We start from the raw sequence: 20636 nt of genomic DNA, 5'->3' as shown, positions 1-20636 counted from the left end.
CAGCAATGAGCCAGACGGGGTTTGAGGTCTGGCTCCGGCCATGAGCCGGCCTGAGCTGGGGTGGTGTGCGTAGCAAACCCCCATCCGAGACACGACCACGTGCGGATGGGAATTTCAGGAGGGGTAGGGGATGCAGAGCCCCTTGCAGCTGAGCCCCCTGCAGCTCTCTGCTCGCTGGAAGAAGGCACAGCCCTGTTCAAACACCCCATAGCATTTCTCATCCTGCAGAGGTCCAATTTGTATATCGGAGAGCTGAGCTTTTTCGCAGGGCTGCGTGGTCCCAAGGGCTTCTTCAGCCCTGAGATATTCCTCATCTCCATTTCCTCTTGCCAAGAGACTTTGCTGTTTTAAATCACCTCTTGAAAAGATATTTTTAGGTAATACATTTTTTACTAGCTTCTAGACGGGGACATGGTGCTTGACTTGTGTTGGGGCTTGTGTTTCTGGTGCTCACGTCTGGGTGGGTTGTGTGTGAGTGAAGGGGGAGGGAAGGAGTTTCCACTTAGAGCACATTAAAAAACAAACACACCATCCAAGATGTGTCGGGAAACCTGGGAGCGCCCGCGGACCAAGTCAGGCAGATAATAGCTGCGAGCAGCCGTGCCACCCCACAGACCCCGTAACCTCAGGCTGCAAACGGCCCGGGGGGGCGGCTGGCTGGGAGGAGCTGCAGCACGGGCAGGGCGAGCTGCCGCCATGCTGCATGGCGTTGCACGGGCTGTACGTGCCCACCTTGCATAGTGTCACGGGTGCTCTATGTGCCCCCCCCTTGCACAGCGCTGTGGGTGCTCCATGTGCCCACTTTGCACAGTGTTGTGGGTGCTGCGTCCCACCCACCTTCACAGCATCACAGGGGTTTTCATGCCCACCTCAGCATCGGCCCCGCAGGCATCCTGGCCCGGAGCATCCCCACAGCGCAGCCCCTATTTGAACAGACACGGACTCAAGAGCGGCAGGCAACGGCGCCGGCTCCAGCAACCCCAGACACGCCACAGCAGTGCTACAAGGCCTTTAACCAGAAAAACCAAAAATATCCCTGCTCAGTACCCTGCACCACCCTCTCCCCTGTGGTTTTCCATCTCTGTCTGCCAGGGGGATCTTCCACGTCCCCATCACGCTCACTGCGGTTGTGCCTCCCCGGTTCCTGGCTCTGCCGGACGCCCCTGGCCATGGCTGCCAGCGGGGTCAGCTGATGGGCTGGACGGTGCTGGTGAAGTGACTCCCCCAAGGTGACGGCAGCATGTCAGTGGCAGAGGCAGGAGCTCAGCACCGCTCCCGAACCCCATACGTGGGTCCTCAGGGGCACCACAGCACCCAGGGGCACGTGCTTGGCTTTGAAGATGCTGCGGCCGGGCACGGCTGCCTCCATCCTGCTGGAAATCCAGATTTGGTGCTCTGCATCCTCCTTCATGCTCTCACAACTGTTCTTCCAGGAACATCACGTGCTCAGCAACTAATTTTAGCTCAGAATAATTGTTGCACATCCTCGGGTGTCGAAAGCCGGCAAGACGGCACCGTGCATCTGTCGAGTTCCTCCGCAAGGAAACGCCTGTGTCCTCGCGGGGCTCCGGGGCTGGAGGGGCAGCCGTGCCCCAGCGTTGCTGGCCCCTGCTTGTCTGTGAGCCCCAGCCAGGGGCTGCAAAACTCAGGGGATTAACCCACGGAGAGGAGGAATTAGCTCAGCTCGTTGCAGGTCCACGTGGGAAAGATTTAGGACGAGAGGGTTCTTAATAATGTGGTCCCCGGTGTGGGTCTCCGGGGTGAGGATGCTGGAGCATCATTGGGCTTTCTCGCCTCTGCCGTGGGGCTCTGGGGACCAGGGAAGATTGGGGTTGGAGCTAAGGTGCAGGAGCAGCGGGTGTAGCGAGGCTGTGTCTGGTTGTGCCATTGGAGATTGGCTTTGGGGTCATCGGAGCTGGTGGGAAGCTTTCAAGTCCCTGCACCTCCAGCCTGAGATGAAGAGGGACACCCCAAGTCCTGGGTGAGCCCGTTTTGATAGCTGTCTTTACAGCTTTCTCATATGAAGCTGTTTATCCCCCCCGCCCTCAGTTTCCCGTCTGTGATATTGGAAGGTGGCTGGAATGGGAACGTCTCAACAACAGCCACAAAATCAGTCTGTATTTTTCCTGAGACAGTTATTCTGCATGCAAATGGAGGGGGTGAACTCCACCTTTCTCCTTCACCACAATTGCCCACCAGTACAAGGATTGCTCAAGGGCCCCAAATAAATCCCGGGAGGTTCAGTCTCCCACAGACAAAGAGGGACACAGGGAACGGACTAAAACTGAACTATCTGAGTATTGTCCCAAAACACGAACAGATTTTTCTGTGGCAAATAATAAAAAAAAAATTGACAGTCATTAGAAGACCAATTTCCCATCGAGAAATTGCTTGTGTAGGAAATTTCCAAGCAGCCTTGTTACTGTTTACCTCCTCTGCAAGTAGGGACATCCGTCCCCATGCTCCCAGCATCCCCCGCATGTATCCGGACCACGGCGCGGTGGGACGTGGGGATGGCTGCAGGCAAAGGCACGTCCCAGCACCAGCAGTTTCCCAAGAAGATGCGATAGAGAAAATTACTCAGCAGAAGTGAAGAGATTAGAGCAGGAGCTTCAGAGCATTTATTTTTAAACTGTGGTAAAAAATTGAGTTCTTCCTTTTTGAGGCTCATTTCTTGTCTAGCCATAGCAATTGCAATTAGATGCATTTCAGGGGCATTAGGCAGCTAATATATTTATCAAATTATTAACGTAATTTAGCATGGCTTTAGCTGGGAACAACTATGCCTTGAGAGGGTAAAATGAGAATTAACCACTATTAGCTTGCACCCTCTTGAAATAATTTCGTGTTTCATCGATGATTAATAAGGTGCAGTTTTTTTCTAAATGTCCGGAGAAGCGACATGTTTCTTGCCAGCTGGTCACCTCCAGCAGAAGACACTCAGCCACTCTTAAAGTCCCTGTCCCCAGGTCCCTGTCCCCAGGAGACATCATCTGGGGTGTCCTCTGGGCTCAAAGGGAACGAAGTGCAGTCAGCATGGTAAAGATAAGATGGTCTTATCTTTAAAGATACGGTGTATATCGTATTCATGTAGCCCTGAACACGCTACCTTGCTCCTGCCTAAACGTGTGAGGCACGACCGCCCGTGTGTTCTCCATAACATCCAGCAAGGGGGGGCTGAGTGGGGAAATGTCTGTGCCCTCCTTGTCTGTACGGGGCAGGAAAGCTGTTCCGTATATGGTTTGTGGGTTTTTTTTCTTAATGGGCGGCTTGCACATCTGCCCAGATGAGACCATCTCCCTGTGAAAGCTTCGAGGTGAGATTCCCCTTCTGAAACCATGCAGCTGCAAAGCCAATGTGTTTCTTGTCCAGGGGGGGGAGTGAAGGCTGTCGGCAGTGAGCCGGGCACGGGGTGATCCCAGCAGCGCCCAGGATCACACACGAGCACAGGGCATGGGGTGAGCCGTGGGCTGCCACCGGCTGCATCTCAGATTTCCCTTCTCATGCCTGCAAACTGGGTTTGGAGCTGATGGAAAAAGGTGGTCAGATGGATGCCCCAAAAAAGGTCAATGGGCAGGGACATAACCCCCTTAGCGGGGTTAGGGTGGCGGCGTGCACAGCGTGGGAATGGTGCCGTGGAGCAATGCAGGCTGCTCTCGAGCGGGGCTGCAAGCTGCTGCATCCCTGCGACCCACCAGGGAAAGCAGGGCCGTAGGCAGAGCACAGGCAGGGCCCGAGCGCCCGCTCCTCTGCCTGCGCAGGGCTCCCGGCAGCTCTGCATCATTAAGTGGCTTCCCCACATCGCTGGGGCTGCAAAACTATTGCGAGTCCTTTTACTTGTAATACATACACACGGTCCTTCACACATGTCCCCAAGCAAGCAGGGTGCCCGCCGGCAGCAGGGGCGGCGAGAACTGCGAGTGCTAAAGGAGCAGCCGCTGTTGAGCCTGCTGGAATCAGCTGGAAACGAGAGCCACGGTGGTGCCAGGTGGTTTCTAAAAGGGTTGGTAGCACTTGGGTTTACAGCAGTGGAGAAACACAACCTTAGTGCAGAATGCCCCTGTCTTGACAACACTGGCAGCTGATGCCAAACCATCTCCCATGCCGGGCTGCAGCCGCTTGCACCGTGCTGCTCTGCGGATGCTGGGGTGATAGCAGGTTTGGTGTAAAACCAATGATGCCTTTTCTCTTGGGTCTAGTAGCAGAAGCTACTTATTGTGCTACGCTGCTGCTGTCCTGATCTTGCCCCGCAGTTCCCCTGCCGTCCAACACTCTCAGCCCTATTCTTTGACATGAAAAACCTGGTGGGCGCCCACAGAATAGAAATAACCCTGTTGCATTTCTCTCTCCCTCTCTCTTTTCTCTTGATGACTACACAAAAAGGGCTCGAATGCCAGAGACCGAAGCGCCAGAACTCGAGCGATGACATTGAGGTCCTCTCCACCGGGACACCTCTCCAACAAGAGAGCCCCGAGCTGTACCGCAAAGGGACCACCCCGTCCGACCTGACTCCCGATGACAGCCCGCTGCAGAGCTTCCCTGCCAGTCCCTCCTCCACGCCGCCCCTGGGTCCTGCCTGCAGGAACAAGAGCGCTCACTTCTCCAGGCAGGTCTCGGTGGATGAAGAGAGGGGTGGGGAGATCCAGATGTTGCTGGAGGGACGCGGCGGGGATTACTTGCGCCCCAACAGCTGGAGCGAAGAGAAGGTCGGCGGGACTCGCGGCGTGAGAAGCGGGACGCTGCGCAGCGGTCAGCTGGGGTCAGCCTCCGTCCCTGAAGACTACAGAGGTCGGAGCGGAGGACACAAACATTCGGCCTCCAACCACAAGCAAAGAGAGAGGTGGACAGATTCCCCAGCCACGGTTTCATGGACTTCCCACCACAGGTCCCACAACCACAGCTCAGGGAGCTCCAAACTGCTTGAGCTAGATGAGGAGAAGATGAGCAATTATGAGATGGAGATGAAGCCCCTCATGAGGATGGATTCTTATATGCAAGAGATTCACACCCAAAAAAGACACTATAGCAAAGGGGGACCCTGCAGGAGCATGGCTGACGACCACCGCGGGGAAGACCGGGGCTTCGGGGTTCAGAGACTGAGGTCTAAGTCCCAGAACAAAGAGAATTTCAGGCCAGCTTCCTCTGCTGAGCCCACGGTGCAGAAACTGGAAAACCTGAGATTCGGGGACAAAGCTGAGCCTCGGCTACTAAGGTGGGACTTAACCTTCTCCCCGCCACAGAAATCCTTACCTGTTGCACTAGAATCTGAAGAGGACAATGGGGATGCGCTCAAATCCAGTACGGTAAGTAGGCAAAATTGTGTGTTGAAATCTGGCCGAGAAACCCGGTGCAGAGCTGTCGTGGCGCTGCAGCGGAGTGGAAAGGGAGATTGCTCTGCTGGCAGGGTTGACCCCCGAATTACCGTGGGTTTGTGCCTTGAATCCCCCCTCCTCCTTTCTCCCATCCTGCATAATAGCGTGTGCTAGAAGTTGGTGTGGGGTTTTCTCCGCAGATTGTCTTGGTGGGAACAGCAGGTTTTTCACTGGAGGATGTGAGCAGCAAGTTTGAGTTTGTTTTGCAACCCAGCCCCGGGGCCAGCAATAAAAATACATTATTGCTGGGATTTTGAGCATTCGCCTGGTGGAAAAGCTGCAGGATGAGGCAAGGTGTTGGTGATGCTTCCTTGTGGTTAGGTTACGGCAACAGAACTTCACTCTGGCCCAAGAGTGTGGCGGGACCCTGTTGCAACATCAGTGCTTAAATCCCGGTAGCTGGGCATTGCGGCAACCTGCAGCGGCTCTCCGTCACTCTGCTGCTATGTGACGGCGCTGCCTGTTGAAGCAGTGGCCTTGTCACCGCATTGTACTGGAGACCTGACCCAGGTGGAGGAGGGCACCATGGTCATGGAGCAGGGGACATTGCAAAGGGGTTGCATTCCTGAGCTGACCATTGCTCAGGTTTTCCTGTACTGATCTGCACGGTTCAATACAGCTCGTGTTTTTTGGTCTGCGGATGCCACCGAGCCAGGAGGGGGTACAAGCCCCTCAGTGGGGGGATGCAATGCAAAGGGGTCTTGGCAAATTGCAGTCAAGAGGATGCAATTCAGGAAGGCTACCTAGACAGGGAAAGCAACAGGCAAGTACAGCAAGGGTAGTGGGCTATTAGAGCTCTGTAAATCAGGACGATAGAGCAGATTACAGCCAAACGTCAGTCCGTACTATCGCTGTACTGTGAAGAGCATAAGTAAGCAGAAGCAGAAGCAGAAGCAGAAGCATAGCTTGTGGGACTTGGAGGATAACCCCTCGTGAGACATCCAGTCCTGGGCTCCTCATTTCAGGAGAGATGAGGAGACGTTGGGCATTAACAACTGGCTGCTGGGAAGAGCTGGAGGTGTTCAGGCTAGAGAAGAGGAGACAGAGCGATCTTCAAACACATAAAATGGCTGCTGCAAAGTGGAAGGGAATAATCTGTTCTCGATGAACAGAATTAATGGGCTTAAATTCAAGCATTAGAGGCAGTGGTTAGCCATTAGCCATTCCTAGTGAGTTGAGTGCTGGAATAAATTGCCTAGGGAGGCTGTGGTGGCTGGGAGGGAGGAGGTGGTCTAAGACCTGGTTGGACATCTGCAGCTCAGATATAGCTTGGATAGAGCTGAACCTGCCTTGGCAGAAGGCTAAGCTGTGTGATTTTCAGGTCCTTTCCAGCCCTGGTTTTTGATCGTTCCTGGACTTACCATTGAGAGCAGCTTCCTCACTTATTCTCCCCGTTGGTTTGGCATTGCTAGGAGAGGTGATGGGGCGGTCTGAGGGAGTAGTGGGGAAGCCAACACCACTCCGAATTCCCCCTTGTCGCATCAGTGCCAAACGCAGGGCAGGGCTGGAGGGGTCTCCTGCTGCTGGATGTCCCACAGCCCAGGCCAGACCTGCACAAGAGAAATGGAAAATCTGTAACTCTCAGGTGGTGACATTTCAGGCTCCGGCAGAAGAAAGGAGCTAAATCACCCTGTCAGGGTAGCAGAAGATGATGCTGGGTTGTTTGGGAGACAGGGATCATGAAACTGAAATTACATTTGTCAGTCACGCCGAAAGTTTGGGCTAGCAGCATCATGGTCTGTAACATATGATTACTGTGGCCATACCTACAGCATCCCTGCTCCTCCAGCCGCCTGCCGACAGCTCTGCCAGTAGAGCAAAGGTGTCGGCACCTGCAGCCAAGGGATGAGAGCGAACGGGTGGGAGAGAGGAGGGAGCGGTGACATCTGCAGCCTGTGAGCAGCCGGGATGCAGGAAGGACTAAACTACAGATCTGCCACAGTTTCCCTGCTGTGGCTGTGGATAAATCACCCCCCCACACACCCCCCTGTAGCTTTCTGGCTTCCTATTCATCTTGCAAGCTTCGGCGCAGGCTCGAAAGCACCCACACAGCATTTAAGAAGAGCTGAACACAGTGTGTTTGCCGGTGGACTGCACCGTAGGACACATCTTGCCAGTCCAGAAAAAAAAGCGAGCTCCAAGTTGAAGCCAGCCCTGAGCACACACCAGTGAGCAAACAAGTGGGCGCCGAGTCCAGACCGGGCTGTCCTTACCTGCTAGCGTAGATGCCTGTGAAGCACTAGAGAAATGACAGGCAGCATTAGGAGCCTGACAGGCTTTCAGAGAGGAAAAGCAGCAGCAGTAATTGCATGGACATCGACACTGTTGAAGTCTGTGGGACTGGCAGATGGTCCAGCACCTTTGATAACGTGACCTCACGCGGCGGCAGGGAGCTGGGAGAGACACGGGTCCCAAAGGAGGAATGAAACCGTCATTTCTCCTCGCTGAGATCCAGGCATTCCTCGGGGAGATCGCTGGCACAAGCGGTCCTGGTGTCTCGCCCCACCCAGCCCAAGTTAGACGCGCCGCCGAGGCTCCCACCTCGCAGGCAGACCCCAGGCTGCACGCCAGAGCCATCATACATAAACATCCCGCCCGGGGAGGAGGGCTTGAGCTGCAACGCTGGAGGTAGATAGCCACTAATGCAACATAACATTAATGGCTATTTCGAGTGGATCCCGGGCAATAACGAAGGGGCACAGCCTGCATGGAAAGGCGCACAGAAAAGCCATTAGGATGCACATCATACTTTTTTAAGTGCTGTAGCTGTGAAGCAGCATGTTCAGTTTTCTCACATTCATAACCGAGGGTGGAACAGATGGCGAAGGTTTGGGAGGAAGCTAATGTAATACAGAGGAAGAGATAATATGTGGATTTAAATAACCTACAATGCCAGCAACAATTTGTTCTAGCAAGAACTGCACTGTGCTAGCAGGGTTTTGTTCCATGTGGCCTGGCAGGGAGGAGGGTCATCGGACAGGAGCAGGGGAAGGAGGTGTAGGAGAGGAATGGGAGGTGCAGTGATTTGTGTTCCAACCTCCTGCCTAACGCCGTGACCTTGCCTGCACCTGCCATCAAGGATCTCAAAGCATTTCAAACTTCGGCGAGTGTAGTGAGTCCCTGAGGAAGAGGAGGGGAAAGCTAAGGGGGAAGGATTTATCCCACGGTCCCCACATCCACCTCCCTCTGTGCATGCTCAGTGACACAGGGCACTTGCATGCTTCGTCCTGCAAAAAGCACTGCATCCTGCTCACGCTCCAGATCTTTTCACGCAGAATTAAGGCCCCCCAACTTCCCCAAAGCCCCATTTCTCACGCTAGCCTGAAATACCCCTCCCCTTCCAACTCCCAGCAGCTTGCCTCCAGCGTGCAGGCGAACCACAGCTCCCGGGAAAGGCTGGCTGTGCGCACGCGTGTGCGTGCACGCGTGTGTGCCCACGCCGTTTCAGCTTGCATGACAGCCCGCTTCCCTGTGATCCACAGCACTGCCATCTGTGAAGCTGCTCGCTGAAAAGGGCATTTCTCATCTCCCAGACAGCTGGGCTGTTTCAGAAAGGTGCCTGCCAATGAACAGGAAGGATGCTCTTAGCTGAGGAGGGCTATTTTTGCCCTACCTCGAGTATCCCTGCGCAGAACTGAGGTCACCCTCATAGGTTAGCTTGTTTTAAAAATAATCTGCCATAAACCAGCTCTACACACGCCATCAGTGAGCCCGGTGGGTTGGCTCTGCGTTGGAGTGCCAGCTCCAGCTTCGGGAGCAAGCACACCTCTGTCACTGCTCGCAGGAATGGGGTGGGGATGCAGGTCTTGCAAAAACGCGGTCTTAAAATTATCACTTCTCTCCCCACACCTCTTGATTTCTGTCTTAGAGATGAGGCTGGAACAGTTTGGGGGTGGGGGGGGAGTCCCTTGGTGTCCAGCCTCTTGCAATGTGTGCCCAGGTGGGGATGCAGACCTCTGTAGAGGAGTCAGGCGTATAGGTTGCTATATGAGCTATAGGAAGTTTGTTCTTCTTGGTCATTTTTCACCAGTCCCTTAAAAAGAGGCTCCCAGAACCCTCCTTCATTGGGGCTGCACATCAGTAATTGAAAATTGCTCTTATAAAGGTCATTTCTTGAGGCCACCGCTCAATAACATGGATGAAATTCAGCGCTGCTTGGTGTTCGCTACCAGGTGACTTTGGGGGTTCAGGGTCATCAAGCCGGCACTACAGTCATACAAACACTTTAAAATTACATTTAAAGCCACCTGATCTTTCTGTGTCTCTGTGTGCACTGACCCCTGCACGCACAGAACAAACTCACGTCAATTGTCATCGTTCAGGCAGATGAAAACGGAAACCAACGCGCCAGGACCGGTGTCGGTGTTGTCGGATTAAGGGACTTATATAAACGTCACCATCCTTTCTGACCTTAAAGGCCCACGAGGCACAAAGCTCAAGCCTGTGCCTAAAAGCTTCACAGGTTCCTAGAGCCTTTGAGAAGATCTGAAACGGGAAAGGAAAAAAGGAATTGTCGAGACACTGGAAAGGGAAAGAGGTTTTCTAAAATGCCAGCAACCCTTTTATCCATCAGCACAGAACACATCACATTTTTAGGGTTGGGGGAAAAAAAAAATATGTCTCCTTTTCTGCAGGTGCTGAACATCTGCAGCTTCTAAAAGGGAGAAGAAGTGTTTTAGGCACAGAGGTCCTCAGCATGCCTGTGAGAAGGGCCAGTGTTCAGGCACGAACGGAGCCTGATTCATCTGCCTGTCCTCATTTAGCAGGAGCAATCACAGGTATTTAGATGAAGCCTTCTAGGGATACGTTGTGGTCTCACTAAAGGCACCCTGGAGATGTGAGTAGGCTCGAGACTTGGCCCTTTAAAATCCCCCTGTCTCATCTCACCAAGAAAGCCCGACGGTAGGGCAGCAGCCAAAAAAAAACCCACCCCAGCCACCCCTGACATTTTCTTTCATTGTCACATGCTGTCAGAGAAAATCTCAGTGATCTCAGCTGTTTGCTAACGGTACTGCTTCTTATTGCAAACAAACCAACGGAAACAGTTGCAGCAAACGGAGTTTGCAAGGCATCTGCTGGGTTAGGGATCTCAGAGAGACCCCCTTGTCGGCTCCAGGTACCCGCCGGGGAGGCGGGGAGGGATTCCAGCAGCTGCAGCATCTTCCTCGCTCGTTTTCTGCGCGAGGGGCATATTTTCTATCAAGATATTCTGAGCAGGCTTCGCTGTCGCTGGGGAAAGTGAGGAGGAGGCAGCCAATCTGCAGCCAGCGCAGGGCTCTGCCGGAGCGCGCCGTGCAGCCCGAGCCGGGGCCGAGGGAGGGTACCCAGGCAGGGGGCTCAGCCCAGGCTTCGATGGAGCAAGGTAGGGGGGACGGAGCGCAGCAACTTGCCCCAGAAATGGCACCTCCCTGCCGATGCGGACGACGGACGCTCCCTTTTCTAGCGGCTGTGGGGTTATTCTTGAAGGGATTGACCTCAGGGTGGAGCGTTTTCTTCAGAAAAGTTAGGCACCTTTAGCCCTAAAGGGTGTAAAATGAGATAAAAATAACAGCTGGCTGTTTCCTCTGTCCCAAATGGGCACCCACTGTTTGAATGGTGAAGCTTCACCTGCATCTCAGACCGGGCTCAATGCCGTGCATGGAGATGGTCCCATCTATCTGCCTTCGGACCAGTCTGCTGGGAAAGGGGCCTGGGGACTTTTTTGTGGTTATCCTCCTTGGGACTAAACCCTGTGGCTTATCCCTGTGGTCCTCTCAGTCTTCCCACTTCAGGTTTTTCCATTATTTTCTTTTCCCCATGAGGAGCCTTCCCCAGGTCTCCTAACACAGGCGTGTCTGGGTTTTCCTTACTTCTCTCATCTCAACCAAACAGGTTCAAACCCCAATCCCAAATGGCTGTGGCACGTACACACGTCCATACAAGTATAAGCTATAATTACAAGGGAATAAGGAGGAGGATCAGTCCTGCAGACACCCGGTTGTCATCACACCCTTCGAGATGAGCCAGGTCTGAGCATCGCCACAGGGGCTGCAGCGTGCGCGGGAAGAGCCGTCACATGCGCAAAGCAAACGGTTTGGGGGTTGTTTCTTTTTAAAACTAATAATAATTGGAAACTGTTCTTCCTCTAATCTCTTTCATGTACAGACATCGCATGCATTACTTGTAACAACACGAGGTAAATAATGTTCAGAGAGAAATGTGATGCTTAACTTGAGAGCGTCCTTTTAAAACCCTTTTAATCTCAGGGGCCCTTTGATGTACCTGAAGAGGTCATCTCACTGACTTTGCTCCCGTCATCCCAGATCCATTTTAGGGTCTTGAGCCCAACTCCACATCTTCTTCTAGCTTTGAATAAGTTGGGGTCAAATGCCAGCTTTTGACCGCACGAGAACCAAAAATTTTAAAAACAGACATACAGCTCCAAACATACAGCTCGCTCCTGGCTACGCAGGCACCTGTAACGTGAGGACTGAACCAGAGGTGACAAAACAGTTCATTAAGAGACGCCATCTCGGGATAAATCCCTGCGTTCACTTTAGCCGCTTGCATTTTTCCTGCAGAAGCAGGTTTTTCCATACCACCCCACTCAGATGCACACTGGTATCAAGTGCCCATTCCTCTTACACGGGCACATTCAGCATCTCCTGGGCTCCCTTCCTCAAGTCACGGGAGATGCTGTAATACGCTGGAGAAAGCGAAGTGAATCCCTTATGTTTCTTTTGCTAAATGCTCCTTAACCGTTTCACAGCAGCCTGTTCCTGGCAATTATGTGACAATTCAGCACAAATGTCACGGAGCTGCTAAGTTTTCAGCACTTTCTGCAGTGCTGAGGCTGGAAAACAATGCATATTTTTTTTTTTTGCTGATCCAAGTCCTTAGTAATTACACTTAATAGATCCCGGAGGGATTCCTAGGTAACCTGCACTATGGTTTCCATGGCAGAGAGACAGAGCTTGTACCCTGCGATAACAGATAATAATGGACTGTTAATGCTTAATTAATTATGCTACAATTGTATTTGTAAACCAGCTGGCCCTTGTATTCCCAGTAAGACTCTTGAGTTGCTACACAACAGTTAAAGGATAAAAACAAACAAGACGGAGGGGCAGAAATGGTGGTGCTCGGCTGCGGCCACCATCAGAGCTGCAGTGTGCCAAAAACCACAGACTGGAAGAAAACTTCACTCATTACTTCTACAGCGACGATTACTGTTGTTACCCCTGTGCCATAACAAGAGTTTATTCACATTTTAGTGTTTCCATGGGTTTGGGTCTATGTTCCAGCTCTCTAAAGTTTGGAGGAAATCTTAAAAGTCCTTGGAGACTATCCCTGTTTACACACAAGCAGCCTTTCACCTAGCTAATACTGGTGTACGTTGCCCATCCTTGGCAGGTGTTTTCCTCCTCATATGAAGGAGCCCAGGGGTCTTATTATAAAAAATAAAAAATCCCAGCCCCAGAGCTGCCTCGTTTTGCTGATGAAATTTGCCATCACCCAGGATGCTGGATGATGCTTAGGCGCACCAGAGCTTGATTTAATTTTTCCTTTCCTGGAGCCAGGCTGGTAACCATTCTGGGTGGAATTCATCTCGCGTCACTTGGTCTACAGACAGCCTAGATGGTTAGCGCAGACTAGATGTCTAACATTTAGACAGCTAAAATTGGGTGAGAGGACGCTGCCAACTGGCGTCTGCTTCCCAGTAAAGCAGGTTCTGGACTTGCGGGCACTGTGCTGGGAGGCAGCACGGCATTTCGCAGCGGAGCCTCGTCTCCTGAATGACAGGCAGGTTAGTTTAAACAAATCTCTGCAGTTCCTGACGGCCTGCTTTAGCACTACTATTTCAGGGCTAAAGAGAGTGTTGTAGCTTTTAAAAAAAAGAGAAAAAAGAACAGCTTTGCAGGCTGCTTGCTGTCTGTGACACACAAACCCCAGGCTGGGAAAAGCTGCTCGACCTCTGGCTTTCTAGCACCCTAGAGCCTGTGATACCACTGGCCTCGAGGATTTTTCTGGGCTTTTCTAAATCTCAAGAAGGCCGAAGATGAGATAAAGCACCACCTAACTACTAAAGCAACATGCAAAGTTGCAAATCAAGGGCTATTGCTCTTCCTTCTAAAGGTGGGTGGCTCACGATAGAGGGCTAGCCTGTGGCGTGAAGAGTTGTAAACGCTGCTAGTTCTAAAATGCTGGCTGTAGCTGCAGTAAAAGGGAGTTCACTGACCTATTGCCAGGCTGGGCTCAGCAAAACATTTCTTCCAAAGCACAAACCCATTAGTGATTCATCTTCTGCCTGGGCACTGAGCAGGAATCACTTCTTAGGAACAGATGACACGTATCCCAGGACATCCTTGCCATCAAAGGGGAGAAGGGCAAGCGTTTCCCCTGAGTAGAGGTTAAGGCACAAAGACCTTACAAGTTAGAAATAAGCCAGACATAAGCATTTAGAAGTGCAGCAGGATTCATAATTGGAGCTAAAACAGAAGCTTCAGAGTCGCAAAGCTGCTTATCCACCAGCTGCCACAGGCAGGACTCCAGCCCCTGCTAAGATACGCCGGCATCTCACCAGGGGGGAGCAGCCATACCTGCAACTGCTGCGTGGAGAGCCCTTGTTGGAGTTAGCATGGGGAAGAGGGTGTTAAAAAGAGGGAACTGCAAAAAGGAAGCAGAATTTGCAGGTTGTCAGACAGTCGGATTTGAGCTGCTCAGTTTGCAGAGACCCCTCCCCTCCCAGGTCATCCTATTTCTGGGATGCTTTTGCTGGCAAATGTGGAAGACCCCGCATATGCAGTGGCAAAGTAAGCATTTTCTCCTGCCTCTGCATTGAACAGAGGATGCAAGATGCAAATAGGTGCAGACTGAACCAGGGAGCTGAGCAAAACATTCGTGCATGGGAATCCAGTTGCTGCTGATGCAAGCGGGTAGGTGCATGTTGCTTAGTTTGTTGACTCCCCCCATTTTTCTAGACGAGGGCACGACTTTGATGTACTGGTGTATAAATGAAGGGCGTGCGCCCTCCTTGGACACCATCCCATCAGCATCCTCTGAACACAAGTACCAAAGGTTTGTGATTTCGGTCAGTTCAACAGGTCCATCCCAAAGTGTCTCTGTTTGTGAGGGTAAAGCTCAAACACCAGGGAATTAAGAGGCAGCCAGTCCTGCTCTACGCTTTTTGTCAGGGAGGAGGAAGCAGCCTCCAGATTATCCCAGGCTCATGTCAGCTGGTATACAACTTTGCCTCCTTCATGGTATTGAAGTGATCTAGTAGTCTGAGCAGAGCAGGGGCAGAAATGGTCGCTGCTGCGTTGGCAGGGGAAATCAAACGGCGAGTGGACCAAGGCTAATGCAAGTATGAGAGCAGTTAAGTCCTCCCTTGGCTGCGAGGTGGAGGGATCCAAATGCATTTTGTGGCTCTGTGGTGCCCTGCCAACAGAAACAATGACAGTGATAATCACTTGCAATCTGTTATTATATTAACACGAGCTCAAAAATCGTAAAACCCAATAATCTTTTGAAATGAAGCTAAGCCCCCCAAATGTAAGTAACACACCGCATGGCAGTGCTTGGCAGCGGCAAGGCCGGGGGGGGGGCAAAGAGTGGCAACAGGGGGGTGGTTTCTGCCTTTGAAAGGCTTGGCGTGGTGCAGGCGGAGAGATTTGCTGGAAGCAGTCAGGCGTGGATACCTGGCTGCCAGGAGAGGCTCTCCGCAATCCCTCCATTTGGTTGGCTTCCTTTGACCCTGTTGCTAAGCTACAAATATGCCTTTCCAGCAAGCTCCAGCATCCTCTCTCCCACCCACTCCCAAATGCGAACTGAATCAGCCTGCTCAGAAGAGAAACGATCTCTGGCCAGCAAGGAGCTTTTTTTCTTTTTTTTTTTCCAGCAGCACTGCAGAGTGGTACAAGGACTTGCTTAGAAAGGGTGCCCACCCCTGCCCCATGCCAACCCAACAGCCACAGGAGCTTTGTTACGAGGACAGGGGCATAGAGAAAAGCATTCCAGGCGATTAAAACTGGCGCAGCTCCGTTGCAGCAAGAATAGACGAAGATACCAGCTACTCCGAGAAATAGCTACCACCTACCTGCACACACGCTTGCTCACCCTGATGCCAGCCACGTTAACACTTTAGGACAGCAAATGTTTTATGGCAGGGACAAGGTGGCAGGATGGACGTTTTTCTGACCGGTGTTCTGCAGAAAGATGCGTTGGGAGGGTTGTCTGCAGTCCTGACGCTGAGTGGTCTCTTCCCATCGTTCCTGGGACGCTAATAGGGTCCAACAGCCACATCCTCATCGGGTCCAGCACAAGTTATCTGGGCTGCCTTTATGCTCAGTGGAAAGTAACGGATGCTTCTGGGGTGCGCTTCAACCCAGCCTACGGTGGGTGTCTGACGCAGGCCAGCTGTGATGTGAGTTGCTGCAATGGTTTCCACACAGACCCCAGGAGCTTAATTTGGTCCCTGTGAACCTCAGGAAAGGTTATTATTGCTTTCCCAAAATGTTGCCTTAACATAGACCACCGTATGCTGGCCTGACTTCTGCTGTTATCAGGATACCTGTACAAGCAATCATGTTGATTGGGAAATGTCCTTTGAAGACTCCTCCAAACCATCCCCAAACAGCTACATGATCCAATACAATCTTTTTTTTTTTTCCTGTTCATTGACCACCCTGGGTAAGCAGCTGATTTTAGTTATTCTTTTAAGGCCAGATTTCCTCTATGCACGACATGGGGGAGTCCATGAGCAACTGCCGTCTTAACCCAGATGGGTCTGGTGGGTGTGCATCCATGTGTCTGCTTGGCAGACGCTGGGTCCGGGGCTCACACTGGGACTTACATGCCATTTGTGCTAATGCATGACAGTAAACAGAGTCTGCCCCAAGACTTGCAGATATACGTGTCTATTGAGGCAAACGGATAGAAAGTAAGTGTTGAAGTGGCTCAGAAAAGCAGAAGTCCAGCAGCTTTCCTCTCACCCGGGTGTAAGAGGGACAGTGCTCCCAGGGATGCTGCGGGCCCCAAGAATGCCTTGGGCTATGGCTCAGCATGGGGAGGGAGCAAAGGGGCTCCTGGCAGAGCCCAGTTTATTTCTGTTGGTAAAACAGGAGAGGGATTTTGTCTGCCTTTGCAGAATCAAGCGGCTGCCTTAGGAGGACATTGTGCTTAGATGAAAGACCTAGGGGTGACCTGTTTATTGTCACAGTGACGGAGGCAATAGATCTGGGTTTAGTCCCCGCTTCTGCTGTTTGCTCACCTCATCCCCCTTAGGGAGATCTTTATTCACACCTTCCTCACTAAGGCAGCAGCCTGCAAAAATTCAGTGAGGGTTACCAGGCGCTTTGAGATGTTTGCTGGAGGGTGTATATGTGCTCTCTGGGGCCTGCTCGTCTGCAGACCTGCCTGCCCTGCCATATCCCGGACCCAGCGCAGCGCCCGACCCCTGCTACAAAGCAGCCTTAGACAGACTTTCAACGTGCCTTCTAACTCCTCTCCTTCTCTTTCTCTTCCAGGGCTCAGCTCCCATCCTGGTAGTCATGGTGATCTTACTAAATATTGGAGTCGCCATTTTGTTTATTAACTTTTTCATCTAATTCAAGACTGTCTTGTTTGCAAAAATAACAGTTACATGTATGAATGGGGGGGGGGGAAAAACCAAACAACAACAAAAAGGGAAAAATCATAACTCGAACTGTCCTACGACAATTTCCAAGTCTTTTCACAGAAGAACAACAAACGATCGAGTCTCACTCACAGTTTGCCTTTTTTCCTGGGTAATGTTTTTTGGATTTTAGCCAAAATTCTTTGCTTGTATAACACTATGCTGTGTGGCATGGCAAAATGCTATCAACACTCTGTCCCCCCAACACTGGAAAGGATGAGAAGGAATCCCAACAAAATAAAAGCTCATTTCCCTTCCCCTCACCCCAAAAACATGTATTCGTAACAACAGTAATGAACCCCAAAATGGAGACTAGATGAGGGGACCATGGGGAGATTTTGTTTGAAGTATGTACGGGTCCTGGGATGCTCCAGGCTGAGTGTCCCAGGGAAATCCACAACAGCTTTAATGATAAAGTAAATGAGAGAGAAAAGCAAAATCAGGCTTTTCTTCCTTCTCCCTTCGCAAATGGAGAAACGTTGCTGTAAGAAGGAGGAGAGAAGGAGCACGGGGAAGGTATGAACCCCGTCAGGATGTGAAAGATGGGAGAAGGGCAATAGGCCCCATTTTGTTACTTGTTTTTAAAACAAAGCAGCAATTGGTGTTTTGCTAAATTTCTTGGGGCGGGGGGGGAATAGGGAACACAAAGTGTGAGCAGTAGCCCCACAACCCTCCTGCCTTCACCCCTCCTCCCCAGGCTGCTCCCCCCCATGGCAAGGCTGGAAAACCACCCAGTGCTACTTTTAATTCACAGACAATTTCTCCTGGGTAAAAATGTGTACCCGGATTCCCCCCAAAAACGTGCAAGCACCTTCAGCAACACGAATTGAGTAGCTGCTGGTCATCGTGCCGTGCTCGCCAACATGCGAGGAGCAGCCTTACTTGAGCATCCCATCCCAAATACACGCGTGCACAGAGATGCCGGGGAGCAGACTGGTGGGGAGGGACTGGGGAGAGAGGGCTCAATTCTGATCCACTTAGGATACAATAAAACAAAATAAAGCAAAATAAGATAAAACTGTTTTTCAAAGGCATCTGGGGAGGAGCACTGGAGCATGTCCCAGAGAGGCGGGAGAGGGTGGTGGGTTTGTCTCTTACATCTTGCTGTGGACTGTTTCAGACATCATGCTTGGGCTCTGAGCATGTAGTATTTTGCACTTTGTAATGCAGGATGTATATTCCAGCTTCCAACATGTCCCTGTAAAAAAAAAAGAAGAAAAAAAAAGAAAAAAAAAAAGAAAAACAAAAACCATCATTGGCAATGGCAGCCTCTAAGGATGTATTCTTTTTTTTTTTCTATGTCACTTAATTTGTTTGTTTATACCATCTTTGTAATATGCCTGCCTTGATTTTCTCCCCTCCCCTGTCCCCACTGATAATATGCATACTCATTAAAGATGCCGTATCCCTGTTCTCAGCTGTTATGGTCCCAATCACAAGAGTGTGGTCTTAGCTCAATCACTTGGAAATGGCTGACATCCCCTCGCTTTTCAAAAACGACTGTACTGTTTCTTCCCCTCCCCACGCTGTCTTTCCCCACTGCGGAGATCGGCTCTGCCGGTGATCCACCACCACCAGGTACAGTCTGAATGGCTTGTTTGGGATTTGGTACGTCCAGGGACCAAATTCCACCCTCAGTTCTACCCACTGCGGCTCCATTCAACAGGAGAAGGGGTGCGAGTGTGGCAGCAACCCGAGGGTGGGATGAAACCCATATACAGATATATCTGGGGGGGGTTGGGAAGGAGGGAAAAAGTCCTCCTTGACATTTCACATACAGAGTTGTTGGGTACAGCCCTGACCTGCGGACTCAGCTTTGCTTTGCTTCTGTTTTAGCTGTTTCTCTGCTACCTTTTCAGCAGATTTCTTATTACACTGCACTGGATTGCTATATTTTTAACCAGAAATAAACTAAGGATTAGAGCATGTGCCAGTTAAATTCAGTTCTTCTCCTTACATGGTCTTATTCCCTCCTGTCACGGTTTTTCTTCCCCTTTTTCTTCCTTTCCCTTTTCAGGCAGAGGGCTATGGGTGGACAGGGTAAATGATAACTGAAGGCAGCGAGATCCCAGTAACTTTTTTATTTCATTTTCCACAGTAACTGTCCATCATCTTCGTACCTCTTCCTTTTTTTTTTCCTTGGTTTTTCCTTTTGGGTCCTTAGTCATCTTTTTTACTCTTTAATAGTTGCTGCATACTTGAAATGAACCAAATAACGACATGTTGTGATTGCAGCCCTAGGAACTCATCCATGTGTTTTGTAATTCTGGTTGCAACTCTTTGTAAAGACTCTCGAGGACTTCTTTTGTACATTCAAGTGCATGACACAAAGGTCCCACCAGGAGCAGGTTAAACAGTTACATGCAAACACAGTACGATATTTAGATATATATAAAACAGCACAAAAATGCCTCTCGTTATCAATCAAAGTACTAGTGATTTCACAACTAGCTTTTTCACACTGGTGACCGACTAGTTATTCCTGCTCTTGCCCACGTACCAGCAGTTATGTACAAACACAAATGCAACTCGGATTTTTCATCTCTTTGTTCCATGGGATAAAACCTCCATCGAGCTGAGGCTTGTTCAGCATGAAAGATAGCCGAAGACTGATATTAATTGGCTCCCAAACCACGTGTTTAAAAATAATGATTCCTTTATTAATCATGGGGAGCTAACCAATTTATCTTAGTTCTGGGCTCTTCACATTTGCCCAAGGCCAGAAATATTCTTGAGAAGTAGCCCAGAGAGAGAGGTAATTCAGTGTATTTCCCTGTCTTATGAGCCCTGGATTCATACATATCTACCTAAGGCACATTAAAATGTCTGTCATCGTGGCCTATAAATCTATGGAAGTTGTCCATACCTGCTGTTTTATGTCCACACCGACAGATGCATACGAACAGCTGAAGGTTTGTATCATTTTTTTTTTAGGCTGCAATGGTATTTTTATGTTCCTACAGTGGAACAAGCAGCACCTGAAACACAAGGAGGGGCTGGGGCTCAAGGAACCAGCCCACGTCCTGCCAGCGCAGTAAAGCCATTGGGACACGCAGGTCCTCCGGCCAGACCCTACCTGTGAGTGATGGGCTGGTTTGACACCGCATCTTTGGGGAAGGCAAGAACGAAGGAATACAAAAATCCTCCACCTGCTCTTGCCACGTCAGCTTCTCACCAGCCCATCTGGCGTCTGGTTTGCTTGTACCCGAGACCTAGATTCTCTGAGCGTGTTGGGACTCTCCAGGGCCTGATCTTTCAGAGATACTGAGCTGTTGCAGCATCTATTTATCTTGTGCAGAGTTATGAAGCCTCAGTACTGCTGGAAAAAAAAAATCCAGACTGCAACAGAAGGGGAGGGGCGAGAGGAGAAATAATGTCATTTCGCTGATGAAGGGCTTAATTGAAACCCAAGGACTAATTAGATGTCCTGACAGGATTTGGCAAGTTAAGGGAGGATGGAAAAGCAGGAATTTTTTAAAACTGTCATAGGGTGAGGTTGGCTCCAGAGATTTGTGCTAAAGCAGAACAGAGCAGAGGCTGGACTGGATCTCCTGCCCATGCTGCACAGCTTTGCCGCACATGGGTAAGTTGTTCACACAGAAGATGGTCTT

General features: G+C 50.9%; 1 protein-coding gene across 1 annotated transcript in view; it reads left to right on the top strand.

The window, feature by feature from the left end:
- Positions 1 to 18438, top strand: part of JPH3 (junctophilin 3) — a 59076-nt gene extending 40638 nt beyond the window's left edge. Inside the window, exons 5-6 of the mRNA XM_076348966.1 lie at positions 4384 to 5303; positions 16877 to 18438. Of these exons, the coding sequence (XP_076205081.1) occupies positions 4384 to 5303; positions 16877 to 16957 (1001 nt within the window). The 3' untranslated portion in view covers positions 16958 to 18438. The remainder of the gene's footprint in view (positions 1 to 4383; positions 5304 to 16876) is intronic.
- Positions 18439 to 20636: the final 2198 nt, after the last annotated feature.

The sequence above is a fragment of the Aptenodytes patagonicus genome, chromosome 11, assembly GCF_965638725.1.
Source record: "Aptenodytes patagonicus chromosome 11, bAptPat1.pri.cur, whole genome shotgun sequence".
Classification (NCBI taxonomy): Eukaryota; Metazoa; Chordata; class Aves; order Sphenisciformes; family Spheniscidae; genus Aptenodytes; species Aptenodytes patagonicus.
Note: the sequence above shows the minus strand (reverse complement) of the source record. Positions and strands in the feature narration are given on the sequence as shown.